At 36.1% G+C, this 17,228-nt stretch overlaps 1 protein-coding gene across 1 annotated transcript; it reads right to left on the bottom strand.

The window, feature by feature from the left end:
- Window positions 1-1,668: 1,668 nt before the first annotated feature.
- Window positions 1,669-14,575, bottom strand: HELRODRAFT_157808 (hypothetical protein; the record flags this gene model as incomplete). Its single annotated transcript, XM_009029893.1, has 10 exons — window positions 1,669-1,852; window positions 2,530-2,690; window positions 2,872-3,070; window positions 3,249-3,300; window positions 3,403-3,500; window positions 3,806-3,894; window positions 4,092-4,171; window positions 6,052-6,053; window positions 14,219-14,220; window positions 14,558-14,575. The coding sequence occupies 10 exons, from the start codon at window positions 14,573-14,575 to the stop codon at window positions 1,669-1,671; spliced, it is 885 nt and encodes a 294-aa protein (XP_009028141.1).
- Window positions 14,576-17,228: the final 2,653 nt, after the last annotated feature.

Raw genomic sequence — 17,228 nt, forward strand, 5'->3', positions numbered from 1 at the left:
CACACACACACACACACAAATACACACACACAGAGACACACACAGATTCGTGGATGACATTTTATACGAAGTATACATACATACAAACAACATGACACCGTTGTATCTTTCTTGCAGTAAGACAATTAAATGATAAAAGTTATATTATAGTTGAGATATAGGTTATAAATTATACGTTACTATGTTGTTATAGATGAAAATTGAAATAAATAAAGTTCATTGAGTGCAGATTTTTTTACTTGCAATAAAAGATATTTGATTAAAATGTTGTGTGTGTGTGTTGATGTGAGTGTGTGTGTGTGTGTTGATGTGTGTGGGTGTGTGTATGTTTGTGAGTGTGTTATGATACTTTTCAAGTGGGGATATTGATAGCTAATTTATTGTTTTTATATTCGTATAACAATAAAGATGTTTGGTTAAAATGATGCTGATGTGTGCGTGCGTGCGTGTGTGTGTGTGTGTGTGTGTAGGTTTGTATGTTTCTATATGATGATGAATATGGTACTTTTCAAGTGTGAACTGCTGCTTAAGTGGTAATATTAAAAGAATGGAATACAACATAAAATAGGTAACATTCATTTTTAATTATTATATCCATAATTATTCATTTATTATAGAAACTGATAGAGAGAGAGAGAGAGAGAGAGAGAGAGAGAGAGAGAGAGAGAGAGAGAGAGAGAGAGAGAGAGAGAAAGATGGAGGGAGTGAAAAGAGAAAAAAATATTTATTAAAAATTCATGCAATAGCAGTAACTGTAAAATCACATTTTGTATAAGGAATGTTTTGAACGTTTAAAACTTAAGACACGAATGAACGAACGAATCAACGAATGGATGAATGAATGATTGATTGAATGAATGAATGAATGATTGAATGAATGAACGAACGAATGAATGATTGATTGATCGATCGATTGATTGAGAAAGCAAACTGAATGATGAATAAACAAACAAAAAACGTCTCCAATAATGACGTCACATAATAAATAATTAAATTAACAACCATAATAACAAGATAATAATAATAAAATAATAATAATAATTAAATAATAATAATAATAATTAAATAATTATAAAAAAAAACACATTGCTACTATTTGATTTTAACGATATAAATGTTTGCAGTGAGGTTTTTAAACCTTTTTTTTACAAATTATAATTATTCAAACAGAAGAACAGAAGCCCACACACACTCACACACACACATGCACACACACACATGCACACACACACACACACACATATATACATACATACATATAATAATTATATTGCATATATGTTCATTACTGCTTTAAAAACAGAATACGCCTTCACATAATTTTTGAAAAATGCAAAATAAAAATATACATATAATAATAATAATTATAATAATAATAATAATAATAATAATTATTATAATAATAATAATTATTATTATTTTTTAATATTATGGTCATTATTTTTGTCATTGTCATCGTAAAAATCGTCATCATTTTCATTCACACCACCACCATCATCATCAATATAGTCATCATCATCGTCGTCGTCATCATCACCATTATCACAATCATAATCACCACCACCACCATCATCATCATCATCGTCATCATCATCGTCATCATCATCACAATTATCACAATCATAATCGCTACCACCACCATCGTCATCGTCGTCGTCGTCATCATCATTAGACCTTATTAACGATCCTATCAACAACCGCCCCTGGGAAGTTGTAGAAGAATAGGACCAAGAAGATGACGAAGATGAGTAGGATGATCAGCTTGATGATGAGCCACTTGTAGTTCTTCCAGATGATGTACTTCAGGGTCTTCAGCGGGTTCATGAACCAGAGGAAGGAAGTGTCCGGTCGGCTGTCGAGTTTGTTATTATTATTATTATTATTGTTATTATTATTATTGTTGTTTTTATTATTATTGTTGTTGTGGTTGCTATTGTTGTTGTTGTTGTTGTTGTGGTTGTTGTTGTCGTCGTTTGTGTTATTATTATTATATTACTTGTTATTGTTATCATTGTTAATATTATTACAACAATAAAAATAATAATAAATAAGAGAAAGTAAGGAAGAGGAGGAATAATAATAATAATAATAATAATAATAATAATAATAATGAATAATAATAATAACTTGGGTTTCGGTAATGATTGCGGTTCTTCATGGGCGATCCCGGCTGGATTTTTGTCGGCCTCTTCTTCCGTCAGCAACTCCAACTCCATTTCCACTTTGCCCTGGTGGTGATGGTGATGATGTGGATGATGATGGTGATGATGTGGATGATGATGGTGATGATGTGGATGATGATGGTGATGATGGCGGTGATGATGATAACGATGATGATGGTGATGATGATAACGATGATGATGGTGACGACGAAGATGGTGATGATGATAGTTATAACTTATTTTCCACCATAGTCGACATCAACAATTGCAGCGAACCTTCAACATCAATTGATACTCATCGTCGTCGTCGTCGTCATCAGAATCATCTTCATCCTTTTCCGGTTTCTCTACAGCGGTCACGGGCCACCACCCCTTGCAACGTTTGCTCTTGAACAAGTTCAAGGTCGGGTGTTTCGTGCCCGCTTCGACCATTTTCAAGCTGCACTTTTCAACCTTTTTGGCGGGCCTTGGGATCTTCAAAAGATTCAAAACTATGGAGCCTGCGTTGGTTTGAAATGTTGGTCTTGCCTTTTTTTTCAAAAATTCTCTCTTCTTTACAATTTTCAATTCGATATTTTTCAGATGTAACGTCAACAAACAACAAACACAAACACGCAAACACACACAGAAAAAACATTCAGACCAAGACAAGTATCCATCAATCCGTATAACCATCTATACATCCAGACAGACAGACAGATAGACGGACAGACAGACCTAAGAAATCGTCTGCAGTAACAAGATCGGCATCCCAGACTTGAATACTCAGATTCGGCGGAGTTTTGTGTTCGACCATGTCTGTAGAGAGCACGTGATCTTTCTTCATGTAAACGACTTTGTTTTCGGCTTTCAAGTAATCAAACCGGAAGATGAAGCGCCAGTTGAAGTTACCTTCGCCTGTTAAGGATCTTTGGATTTGTTGTTATTGTTGTGGTGTTGATGTTCTTGATGATGCGATTGTTTTTGATGTTGAAAGTAATAACGATGATGACGATGACGATGGTGATAAAAACTGATAATGATGACGACGATGATGATGAGGATGATGATGATGGTGATGATGATGATGACGATGATGATGATTACCTATAATGAATGTCTGTCTTTAGATCATCAACGCCAACAGCTTTCAAAAATCCTATGAAGAAGAAGATGATGATGACGACAACAACAACAACAATAACAACAACAACAACAATAATAATAATAATAATAAATAAATAATAATAATAATAATTACCCTTAACAAAGATGTCACTAGAAGCTTCACCCGTCAGAGCGTTGACGTCATCCAGTGTGACCTCATCGGTGTTCCATACTATGCAACGTAATTCGTAACTGCGAAATTTTTATCGTGTTAACTATAATTAACAGTTTCAATTAACTATAATTAATAAATGTAATTAATCATAAATTAATAAATATGATTAATTATAATTGATAATTGTAATTACTCTTCTTGCTGTTGTTTAAATTATTCATCATCATCAACGTCGTCGTCATTATTATTTTCAATATTGTTTATATTAACGTCATAATTATTATTATTATTGTTACTATAATAATAATAATATTAATAATTATTATTATTATTAATTATTAATAATATTAATAATAATAATTATTATTATTATTATTCGTACGTTTTTGGCTGTCTGGGAGAGATGTCGATGCATGCAGGAAGCTTGGGACTGTCTCTCGGAAACATGTCGATCCATAATTCCAGACGGCCCTATCCAGCCAATCAGTCAGTCAGTCCGCCAGTCAGTCAGTTAACCAATCAGTCAACCAACCAACCAATCAATCAATAATTCAACTATCAAATTAACCAGTCAATCAATCAACCAACCAATCAACCTCAAGCAAACAACTAATCAAGCAGTAAGTCAGCCAGCAACCACAACAGCAACAGCAACAACAACTTGACACCTGTTCGATACCGGGTCTAGTTTCGCAATAGAGTGGTCTCGTTTCAACATGTTCAGGTACCAAGGGCCAGCCGCCAGGTACTGTGTGCCAATTTTTGAGGGCCTTCAACGCCAAATGTTCTATAGTCGGCCTCAAGTCACCTTCGAAAGTTCAATTTTAGACGTTTGGGAAACAAAAGAAGGTACCTTATTTAAGGAATAACTGGAGTATGTGCATGCAGTGATACCTGATACAATTTTGACTCACACGTATCCAAACACGCACGCACGCACACACACACACAGATATATATATTTACAGATACATGTCACATACATGCACACACACACACACACACACGCGCGCGCGCGCAAACAGATCAAACACAGCCAACCATTTTCATTAACTTCAAACTTCTCAGCGTTACCATCGGCCGTGAACTTAATGAAATCGCCAATGATAACAGACTCAGGCATGTATACAGGCTGCTCAAATCCATAGGTGCTACAAAGGTTCTCCAGGAGTTGCGAGGGTTTCAAAGGGTTCCTCCAGACATTGTAGCCAAAACTAGACGCAAAGTTAAAAAATTCAAAATCAAAAAAGTTATGTAAAGTGAAATGGTCAAACAATATGATGAATGTTAAGAAATGAAACATTCAGCAGTATAGTACAGACACAAATATTTGCAAATAAGATGGCTAAAATCGTTTGGTATTTTTCTTCGTGTGACGCAGTTACTGGGTTCGAACGCAAACCAAAAAAAAATTGCTTCACACGTGTCCATGGATTTATAAAGTAGTAGAAACAAACAATAAATAAATATAGGTTACCAAATTGAAATTACGTCACCAGAAATATGTAAGTGGGTCAAGTAAACATCGCCAACTTACACTTCGTATGTCTGCTGTATGGCACAACGACTCATGTGGTGGCTGAAGTAGCGATCCTCGAGGTCAATCGTCGTCTCGCCGATGAGGTCGTCTGACCCAATTGAGTCATAATCCCAGACTTCTATTTTTAGCATCGAGTCTACCGGAAAGATGGCGTCGAATTCAAACATTCTAGAATGTGGTTTGTGGTTGTTGTGGTTGTGGTTGTTGTTGTGGTTGTTGTTGTTGTGATTGTGGATATGAAACGGCGCCAATAAATTACGGTCATGATGAAGAAGAAGAAGACGATGATGAAGTTGATGATGATGACGATGATGGCGACGATGATGAAAAAACCTTCCAACCTCCCGAAAATGGGATTAAGTTGGTTCTCTATCTTGTTCTCCTTGTCGATCGTCTTGTCCTTGCCACACTTCAGTATCAAGTAGGGGTCAGAGCGGCCGTCAAAATCGACCGGATGTAGATCGATAGCCTAATTCCATCCAAGATGGCAAAATTTTCCAGATGCAAAAATGGCAGATTATACAAAATCGCGGAAGTTTTAATACGACGATTGGGTTTAAAGATACAATGTCTTTCATATAATTATAAATTATTTATATTAATTACATTATAATAATTTGAAATTACGATATGAAACTTGAAATATTATAAATTTTCATATAATTAATAGTAATTTATATTAATTACATTATAATAATTTGAAATTACGATATAAAACTTGAAATATTTTAAATTCTCATATAATTATTAATTATTTATATTAATTACATTATAATAATTTGAAATTACGTTATGAAACTTGAAATATTATAAATTTTCATATAATTAATAGTAATTTATATTAATTACATTATAATAATTTGAAATTACGATATAAAACTTGAAATATTATAAATTCTCATATAATTATTAATTATTTATATTAATTACATTATAATAATTTGAAATATTATAAATTCTCATATAATTATTTACTTTAATTACAGTAATTTAAAATTATGATATAAAACTTGAAGCATTATAAAATTTAATTCAAAAAAACCAGTAAACAAGAAACGAACTTTAATGATATAGACGAGGACTTTAACTTCTGTGGGTTTATGTGTCGGTAGATATTTGGTCAACTTGAATGCAGATTCATCAGGGCTAGGGGGTGTCGATTTTTGCCCCGCGGCGTCCGCAGTGGGTGTCGTAGATGACGTCGGTGCAGGTATTGCGGGGGTGGGAATGGAAAGTGTTTCATCTAGTTTGTATATGCTGAACTGGCCCTGGTTATAATAGATGTTGTGGTAAATAAAACAATTGATTAATCAAATAATTAGTCGGCTAACTAATCAATCAACCAACCAAACAACTAACCAATTAACCAATCAATTAATCAATCAACCAGCCAACCAATCAACCAACCAATCAATCAACCAATCAACCAACCAATCAACCAACCAACCAATCAATCAACCAAACAACCAACCAACCAATCAATCAACCCACCAATCAATCAATCAATCAATCACTCAACTAACCTTAAACAATCCGGAAAACCGATCAAAGTCATCGGCATCGTCGTCAGCCTTTTTCCCGCGGTACAGTTGGAACGTCCGGAAAAACTTGCCGAATTTGTGGAAATCTGCGACATCCTCCAAGCCGCACGGATACACCTTTATTATTGTTATAATTAAATATAATTATGATCACAATTAACTAAATTAATTAAATATAATTATGATCATAGTTAACTAAATAAATTAACAATAATTGTGATCATAATTAAATATATTTATGATCATAATTAAATATAATTATGATCATAATTAAATATAATTATGATCATAATTAAATATAATTATGATCATAGTTAACTATAATTAACAAGTATTGAAATAAACACCTTGAATGGTTGAATGTAACTGAGATTCTCTTCTCCGCTCATGACGTCATCGTCATTGTCATCGTCGTCGTCGTCATCGCCTTCTTCCGGTTTGAATGCTTCGTTCATTTTCCCCTTTGAAGAAGAGGAGGAGGAAGAAGATGATGGTGATGATTTTGAGAGTGACAAATTAATTAAATAATTGTATCTGTATATTCTATCTGTATAGTTAAAATAATATAATACTGAAATAAAAATTAAAAGAAGGATAAACAAACTGATCTTCAAATTTACTTATTCAGCAACAATAATAATAATAATAATATAATGTGTCGTCATTGTCATCATCATCATCATCAACAATGTTCATCATTATCAGCAACAACAGCTGCAGCAGACTCACTTTTAGCTTTGCCATTTTTTTCTTCAACCTTTTTTTCGTTAATTTTTTCCTCTTCTTCTTCTTCTTGCCCTTCAGTTAAAATCTTCACCATCATAATCGTCGTCGTCATCACCATCATCATCATAACCATCGTCATCAGTGACATCATCATCGTCATCGTCTTCTTCGTCATCACCACCATTGCTATCATTATCATAACCTGCTCTAATTTTTCGATTTCCAGTGCTCTCTTTTTGGCTTCGGCCACCTGCTTATCCAGGGCCTCTATATCCAGCACCGTGTAATCTATCACCCCCAATCCGTAATCTTCATGATGGTGATGATGGTGATGATAATGATGATGGTGATGACGGTGATGGTGACGAAGATGATGATGGGGATGAAGATGATTGTGATGATGATGATGGTGATGAAGATGATTGTGATGATGATGATGGTGATGATGATGATGATGAGGATGATGATGGTGATGAAGATGATTGTGATGATGATGATGATGATGATGGATGATGGTGATGATGACGTTGAAGATGGCGATGATGATGATGAAAAACTTCTAACATGATAAGCAGAACGCAAAAATGAACGAATCAACCCACCACCCAATAAATATTTAAAAATAATAATAATAAGCAATAATAAAATTAATAATAATAATGAGCAATAATAATAATAATCATAATTATGGTTAATATTACGATTATGATAATAATGTAATATAATTATATTGGCTATAGTTCAATTCTCACACCTAACATTTCCTTAGTGATGCAAGCTTTTGTAGTAGTGGTAGGAGTGAAATAGTTTGATGAGAAATAATTAATTAAATTTTAATTTTTGTTGGTTGGCTGGTTGGTTATTATTAGCTATTAATTATTGGCTAATCAATAATTAATTAAATTTTAATTAAACTTTTCGTTGGTTGGCTGGTTGGTTGATTTGTTGATTGGTTGGTTTGTTGGATGGTTGGCTGGTTGGTTGGTTGAAATCGAAATAACGATACAAATTTAATTCAATTTATGATAAATAATCATTGTAACAAATAATAACTAAGATAATAATAAAAATAACAGCGAATTGCAATGAAAGTGAAAGTAAAATTACGAGTGAAAGTGAAACTAAACAAAATTTTCGAAAATTTTTCAATCGAAAACGTAAATAAATTCTCAACAACGTACATTCCTCATTGGCATCGTAACTGAGTCGAGCTATTCATTCGGAGAAAAAAATTATTATAAAACTTTTCAAAAATATTTATATATTATTATTATTATGTATTATTAATTATTATTTATCATTATAATATAATTTATTTTTATAAAAAATTGGGGAATAATTTTTACCTTTTTTCTTCAATAGGTTATCATGCAGCTCCTTAAATTTAAAATATAAATTTATGCTATAAATAAATCAATTAATCCAACCAATTAAAACAATCCAAGTAATTTAACCGACTAATCATAACATTATCAGCAGTCAAAACGGCCAATTACAATAATTTAAACAATTCGGTTAACCTATTACAGAATTCTCATGTAACCCAATTGACCAATCACAGCAAGTCCACAAAACAAATCACCCACCAATCACAGCAAGTCTTACAAAACAAATCAGCCAATCAGAGCAAGTCAACTAACAACGGCAGAGATTTTCTTAGACACGTGATACTTGCTCCACCAATCAAGTTCGGCGATCAGTTCTCTTTGTTTCGCCCTTTTGGCAGTCTCTTCAGCAGGGCTCAGCTCTTCTGTTACTTTGACCTTGAAGGATGATGATGATGACGATGATGCTGATGACCATGACGTTGCTGATGATGACACTGATTATGTTGTTGATGGTGACGATGACGAAGAGTTGAGAAAATTGAAAATTAAAAAAAAATTTCCTCCTAACTTTCTTCTTCTTACGGAATCTCTTGAATTTTTTTTGGCCACTCGTTCCATCGTCGCCATCTTCACCAACAATTACACTAATCCCATCTTCAGTGAGACCCGGATCGTGGGGTAACTTAATAATTCCAGAAGTTTCTGAGACTTTAGTTCCACCAGAAGTGACGGATAAAACTTTCGATTTTGCATCCTGTTGTTGTTGGTCGAGTTTTGATTTAGAGGTAGCTGCAGTTTTGCCTGACGGTGTTGTTTTAACCGAGGCTGTTGTCTTTGTCGTTTTAACGGTGTGCTGTGATTGGTCGTCTTCGACGGAACCCGGCTTACCATTGGCTAGACTCGGATCGTCACCGGCTCCTGATTGGCTCTCTTCTTCCTCTTCATCTTTCATGAAAAATTGACGTATTTAATTTTTAAGTCGAGTTTGAAAATGAGACTAGAAAACGCGTTCACACATAGAAACACACACTGATAAACACATATACATACCAACGCAAACACACACATACAACTTACGCATACATACAAACAAACACACACACACATACAGACACACATACATACCAACAAACTCGATAGCTTTTTTCTCTCTATGTATGAACTTCTCAATATTTTCCACAGTATGAACACCAACCAGGATCGTTCTACCAAAACTCCTCGTCTCCAGACACCTGATTGTCATTGGTGGCCAGAATATCCGGTCATCTGGTAAGTCCTGATAATGATGCCAATAGTGGTGATGATGATGATGATGGCGATGACGATGATGATGGTGGTGGTAATGATGATGATGACGATGATGTGGTAAGTAAAACTACCTCAAAACATTTCATTAATTACAATATCCGTGTGTTGTGATATGTGATTCTAAAGTACAGATTTCATCTTAAAATTACACACACACACACACTCACACACACACAAACACACACATACACACACACACACACATTCCTACACATCCCAAACTATCCCAATTCCATCAATACTAACAATATCCATGTATGTGATGAAGGATTCGAAGTTGCAGTTCTTATCCATATTCATAATTCTGTCCGAGTGTTTGATTTGACCGGAGCAGTCGATTGCGATGTGTGGATGGTCAACTGTCATCAGTTGGATGCGTTTCAAATCCCTTACCCCACGAAATAGTATCTGGATTGTGATTGGTTGGTTGTGATTGGTTGGTTGTGATTGGTTGGTTGTGATTGGTTGGTTGGCTGATTGGCTGATTGGTTGTGATTGTTGGTTGTGATTGGTTGATTGGTCGTGATTGGTTGGTTGTGATTGGTTGATTAGTTGGTTGTGATTGGTTATAGGGTCAGCTGTTGAATGGTGGTTGATTGGTTCATGGTTTTTTATGATAATTAATGGTAGTTATTTATTTAAATTTATGATCGCAAATACAAATAATCTTGAAAAAAAATTCAAAAAAATACAATACAAACATTTAGACATTACACACACAAAAAAACACACACACACAGACACACAAACACAGACACACAAACATACATACACACATACAAACATACATACACACACACAGACATACACAGTCACACACACAAACAAACACATACTTCGAGACGGTATTTAGACATGGCAGGCTTGATGTCGGGTGGAATGGAGTACAAAGGTACCTTCTCTTTACTAAGAAGAACCTTTCCATTTTGTTCTTTGTACGGCGGAAGTGCTATGACATCATCATCGTAACTCTGATGATGAAGAAGATGATGATGACGATGACGATGATGACGACGATGATGAAGATGACGACGACCATGATGATGATGATGATGATTACAACTACAACAGATAATCATAAACAGACACCGTTAACTGTAAAACAAACAACTCCCACTCCGTCACCGAAAAACCTCAATAAATTCAAAAGAGGCCAGTAACTGGCCGGCCCTATTAGGCCCCCTATGTACATCCCACCATTCCAATTTGGCGGGAACGTATACATCGTTTGCGAGTCTACATTTCGGAATCGTGGTCGCCCTACCTAAGAATTCTGGTTGGCCCTTTTGGGGTTCATAGTTTAAAGGGGATGATTTTAAATTGTTCATTCATTTACTCGTTCATTCAATCACTCATTTTTTCAGTCACTCATTCATTTATTCACTCATTCGTCACATTCTTATTGCTGTCGTAGATCGCAATAATTTCAAGCGGAGTGAATTGTTTGATCATTCATTCATTCATTCATTCGCTAATTCATTCATTTTTTTCAATTCACTCACTAATTCATCCATTAATTCATTCATTCACTCATTTACTCACTCACCAGAGTATCATAATCATATATCTCGATGATGACGAACGGAGGTGATCTTTTGATGTGCTCGCCATCTCCGTACAAAATGATGTTTTCCAGGACAATCGTTTCATCCCAAGTAGGACTTAATGTCTCTTCTATCACCTGATTGGTTGGTTGATTGGTTGGTCGGTTGGTTGATTGGCCGATTGATTGGTCGGTCGGTTTGTTGGTTGGTTGGTCGGTTGGTTAATTGGTTGGTCGGTTGGTTGATTGGTTAGTCGGTTTGTTGGTTGGTTGATCGGTTGGTTGATTGGTTGGTCGGTTGGTTGATTGGCTGATTGATTGGCTGATTAATTGGTGGTTGATTGTAGTTGATACAGTTTACGAGTTTTCTTTTTATTTTGCCATTCGTCCGTCCATCTATCAATCCACTCATTCACTTCTCATCCATTTATTCATTCCTTCATTCATTCCTTCATTCACTCTTTCATTCACTCCTCTATTCAATCGGTTATTCACTCCTGCATTCACTCCTTCATTCATTCAATCGTTCACTTGAGTAGTGGCACACTGGTTGCAGACGAAAATCCGTGCAAACGGATCGGACAATCCTGTGTCATCTGATGGGATGAGCGATCTGGCCTGGTATAAATAGCACCGCACCTGGAACCTGTGATATTCTGGAAAGTTGTGGAAAGTATATTATAATATTATTATTAATAATCATAATAATTATTATTATTTTGTATAATTATTATTATTATTATTGCAGTTGTTGTTTTTTGTTTTTATTAATTTTATTTTTCAATCTGAGGCTCAACTAAGTGAGAGTGACAAATCAGTCAGTAAATGAATTAACCAATCAATCGATCAGCCAATCAATCAAACAATTAACAAATTGTCTGAACAATCAAGCAACTGGCCCATAAATCACTCGACCAATCAAATCAAATCAAATAAGACCTGAGTAATTAAGAACCACAGGAGGCAAAGTAGAAGTTTCGCTGAGGTACACGGGTTCATAGCCACCCGGAAGGCCTTCCATGTATTGTTTATTGTTCGGGTCAAAGTCACCTAGCCACATGAAGAGGTTCAGTTTGGCTTGGATTTTCCATCCTTGCTGGCCCAAACTTTTCCTACCTGGTTTCTAAATTAATATATTTTAAAATGGCGAGACAGTTATTCGAATCGGTAGTTGCAGCAGCATAAGCAGAGCCAAGCAGCTTAGCCACCACACCACTAACCTTCAAGAATATTGTCTGTCTTTTGCCGCAATTTTTCCCAATGATGTGGTCGTCTGTGGCAAAGAGGATCTCCCTGGCGGGCAGCCTGTGGTAGGCCACACGCTCGTTGTCGCAAATCATCCATACTATCACATCAGGTAGGGAGTGTTGTGGCTGGAGGAATGAATGAATGAATGAGTGAATGATTGACGGAACGAATGAATGGATTGGTGGATGGATGAGTGAATGAATGATAAATGGTTGGATGAGTGGGCGAATTAATTGATGAATGAATCAATGATGAATGGTTGGATGAACGGGCAAATTAATTGATGAATGAATTAATTAATTGATGAATGAATGAATGAATGAATGAATGAACGAACGAACGAACGAACGAATGAACGAATGAATGAATGAAAGACAACAGCCGCAACAACAGACATCTTTTGAGAGGCACTTGAGTTTATAAGGGACATCGCGGACATCTTGTAACGATGTTTTAACGTTCTTCTTAGTGGTTAGCTTCTTCAAGCGATTTGAAGTGTCGCGTAGCTTCTCCTATTAAATTTAATTGGATGATTAATTAATTCATTCATTCATTCATTCATTCATTATATCACACACTCATTCGCTCACTCATTCATTTGTTCGTTCTTTCTTTCTTTCGTTCATTCATTAAAGTAAAACATTAACCAAATTAAAAAAACCAGCCAAGTTATTTTGATCCATGTATTTTAGTCAGTCCCACACACACGACACAACAGCACACGCACACACACCAACAACAACACACACACAAACACAACAACAACACACACACAACACACACAAACCCAACAACAACAACACACTCACACACGACACACACAACAACACACTCACACACGACACAACTCACCACATATTTTTTACAGGACTTCAACCTATGATGGTCAAGTTTCGTTTTTCCGGAGCCCGCCCCAACACCGAAGGCCGTCTTCAAGTAGGCATCACAGTCCAACTTCAACCTTTCCATGACTCCACGCAGACGTTTGGCGGTGTCTGGGTCCTGTCTAGACAGTCTCTCTTTTACGTCGTTCAGTCCATCTTCCTGTGATGGATTGATGGATGGAAGATTGGTTGGATGGATGGATGGATGGATGGATGGATGAATGGATGGATGGATGGATGAATAATGGAACGAATAAATAAATAATATTTAAAATATATGAACATTTAAGCAGATGAACGCACAAATTTGAGTAAAATTCAGTACAAGAAAATATTTTAAGCAGAAAAAAGATAATCATGAATAAATGAATGAATTAATAATCGAATGAATAAATAAATGAACAAATGAACAAATATATAGATAAATGAATGATTGAATGAATTAATGAACAAATGAACGAATAAATCAATGATTGACAGATCGATAGAGGAACACGTGTTTATATGAATAAAACGTTAATTGTTTTCTCTTTGTCCTCTTTTTCAATCTATTTTTATGACAGCCATCGCAATCATCATCATCATCATCGTCACCATCATCACCATCATCATCACCATCATCACCATCATCATCATAATCGTTATCATCATCATCATTGTAATAAATATCTACTAACCTCTTCGTCAAAAAATCATAATCCCCATAATTATAATACTAATTATAGACATAATTATAATTATATAATTATAATTATAGACATAACTATGATTATGACAACAAGCCAGCTAACCAAATTGTCAGCCATCATGGCAAGGGCATTGCTATGAAAGTGTCTCTTCCTCACATCCTCGAAGAGGCCAGCAATAAACAAACAGGGCTTTTCCTCGTCCAATGGCAGATAGCCGTAATTCTTATTTGTCAGTTTGATAACCTTTCTGGGAGTTGTACTTAGGCAGGGCATGCTTGCATCTTCGTCCCGCTGTTTCCTCAAGAAGTGCTGCTTCAGGGCCGGTACCCCAGCAATTCCCCCCATCGTCTCGTCCGTCTCACCGCCGGATCCCCAGCGGGGGAATGGCTGTCGCTCTGGCGTCTAATGTGTTTCCAAACTGGCCTGAGATGGTTTGGTGGATGGATGGATGTGAAAGTCATTGTAATAAACTGACTAATTAATCAACCATTCAGCCAGCTGACCAACCAATCAACCAAATGACCAACCAATCAGCCAACTGACAAACCAATCAACCAAATGACAAACGACTAACTTACTAACCAATTAACCAAATGACCAACCAATCAGCCAACTGACCAACCAAACATGCAACCGCCCAACCAATCAGCCAACCGACCAACCAAACAAGCAACTGATCAACCAACCAGCCAACCGACCAACCAATCAACCAAATGACCAACCAATCAGCCAACCGACCAACCAAACAAGCAACTGACCAACCAATCAGCCAACCGACCAACCAATCAACCAAATGACCAACCAATAAGCCAACCGACCAACCAAACAAGCAACTGACCAACCAATCAGCCAACCGACCAACCAATCAACCAAATGACCAACCAATCAGCCAACTGACTAATCAAACAAGCAACCGACCAACCAATCAGCCAACCGACCAACCAAACAAGCAACCGACCAACCAATCAGCCAACCGACCAACCAATCAGCCAACCGACCAACCAATCAACCAAATGACCAACCAATAAGCCAACCGACCAACCAAACAAGCAACTGACCAACCAATCAGCCAACCGACCAACCAAACAAGCAACTGACCAACCAATCAGCCGACTGACCAATACTCAATTCGAAATGGATGGACTTGTTTGTGAGTTTCGCGTCGATCATACTCGCCTCAAAAAATGTCGCGAATAGCAGGAACTGTTTTTTGACTCCATGGTCAGACTGGAAGAAATTGAAGATTTGGAGTCATTGTTGTTACGTTTGTTTAAAAATCATTCGCCGTACCACAACAACTGCTTCTACTGCTACTACAACTTTTATTACTATTATTAGTGATTGATAGACTGAATGATTGATTGATTAATACATTCATTCATTCATTCATTTATTTATTCACTCAATCACTCACTAATTCATTCAATCTTTCATTCACAAATTCACTTACCAAGCCAGTTCTCAACTTTTCGAGAACAACTTTTGACTGTCCTTCAGAGGCCATTTCGGTGGGGTCAACGGAGGTCCTGAGGGACATGAGAAGACGCCCCCTAAAGGCCGAGCCTTCTCCCATGCCCTCGTTCAGGTCCTCTGTACCGTCTTTCATCATCTTGAAGGCCCTACTCGTGCCGTACATGTTCACCCAGCTCGGCCCGAACGTCGGAAGGATGCCTGTTTGAGTCAGCGTAAAAAAATGGAGGAGTGAGTTGAAGGAATGAATGAATGAGTGAATGAATGAGTGAATGAATGAATGAGTAAATGAATGAATGAATGAGTAAATGAATGAATGAATGAACGAATGAATGAATGAATGGAGGAACTGACCATCAGCGTTGCCGCCAGGATCCATAATTTGTGATAATTCGATGAAGTGAGTGGCCACAGCGTCGGCTGATATCACGTCCTGATCGCATAGCTGCACCTTAATCCTGATAATGATGACAATGAAGAAGGTGCTGATGATGATGCTTAAAATAAATATGATGATGATGATGATGGTGAAGGGTGATGATGGTGACGATGATGATGATGGAAACCTGTTACACAAGGGTGGAAACATGTCCATGAACTTGAGTGACTCATTCCATTCAGGGTAGTAACTTTTTATGACTGATGTCTTTCCCTTTGTATGTTTGTGTATGTGTGTGTATGTGTGTGTATGTGTTTGTAAGTGTGTGTGTGGGTTTGTTTGTATGTATGTATGTATGTATGTGTGCGTGTGTGGGTTTGTTTGTATGTATGTGTGTATGTGTGTGTGTATGTATGTTTGTGTCTACGTTCAAATGAGAAAACTAGTACTATAATTCTATTACTTTATTTCAATTATTACTACTATGACTTCAGCTGATACTACAACTACTACCACTACCACTACTACTACTACTACTACTGCAGCTACTACTACCACTACTACTACTACCACTACTACTACTAATAATAATACTAATACTACCATTACTACTACTACTACTACTACTACTACTACTACTACTGCTGCTGCTACTGCTACTACTACAATTTATATATCTCTATGCGTCTTTGGAATTCATCACCGATGACTACTGAAAATTCTTCTTCTCTTGCACTTTCCAGAAATTCTATTTACTTTCTCATTCAGTTTAATTATTTCAACCATGTCCCCTGCTGATTCGATTGTTCCAAGTTATATACTTCATATTTATTCAATTTTAATATGGTTATATTTGATTGTTCAATTGTTCTTATGTTTTTTTTTCATGTTTATAGAACTATTTTTTCTATCTATAATTTTTGGTGCAAATTTTATGGCGGCCCAACAAGTTATATCTTCGGGTCTCCTAGCTTTTTTTGCTGAATAAGCTAATTATTGAATTGAATTGGATTGAAATGGATTGAATTGAGTTGAATTGGATTGAATTAAATTAAATTGGATTGGATTGAATAGGAATGGATTGAATTGAATTAAATTGAATTGATTTAAATACTACTTACGATCTGTCCTACAAACGAGACACGAACT

Source organism: Helobdella robusta, assembly GCF_000326865.2.
Source record: "Helobdella robusta unplaced genomic scaffold HELROscaffold_63, whole genome shotgun sequence".
Classification (NCBI taxonomy): Eukaryota; Metazoa; Annelida; class Clitellata; order Rhynchobdellida; family Glossiphoniidae; genus Helobdella; species Helobdella robusta.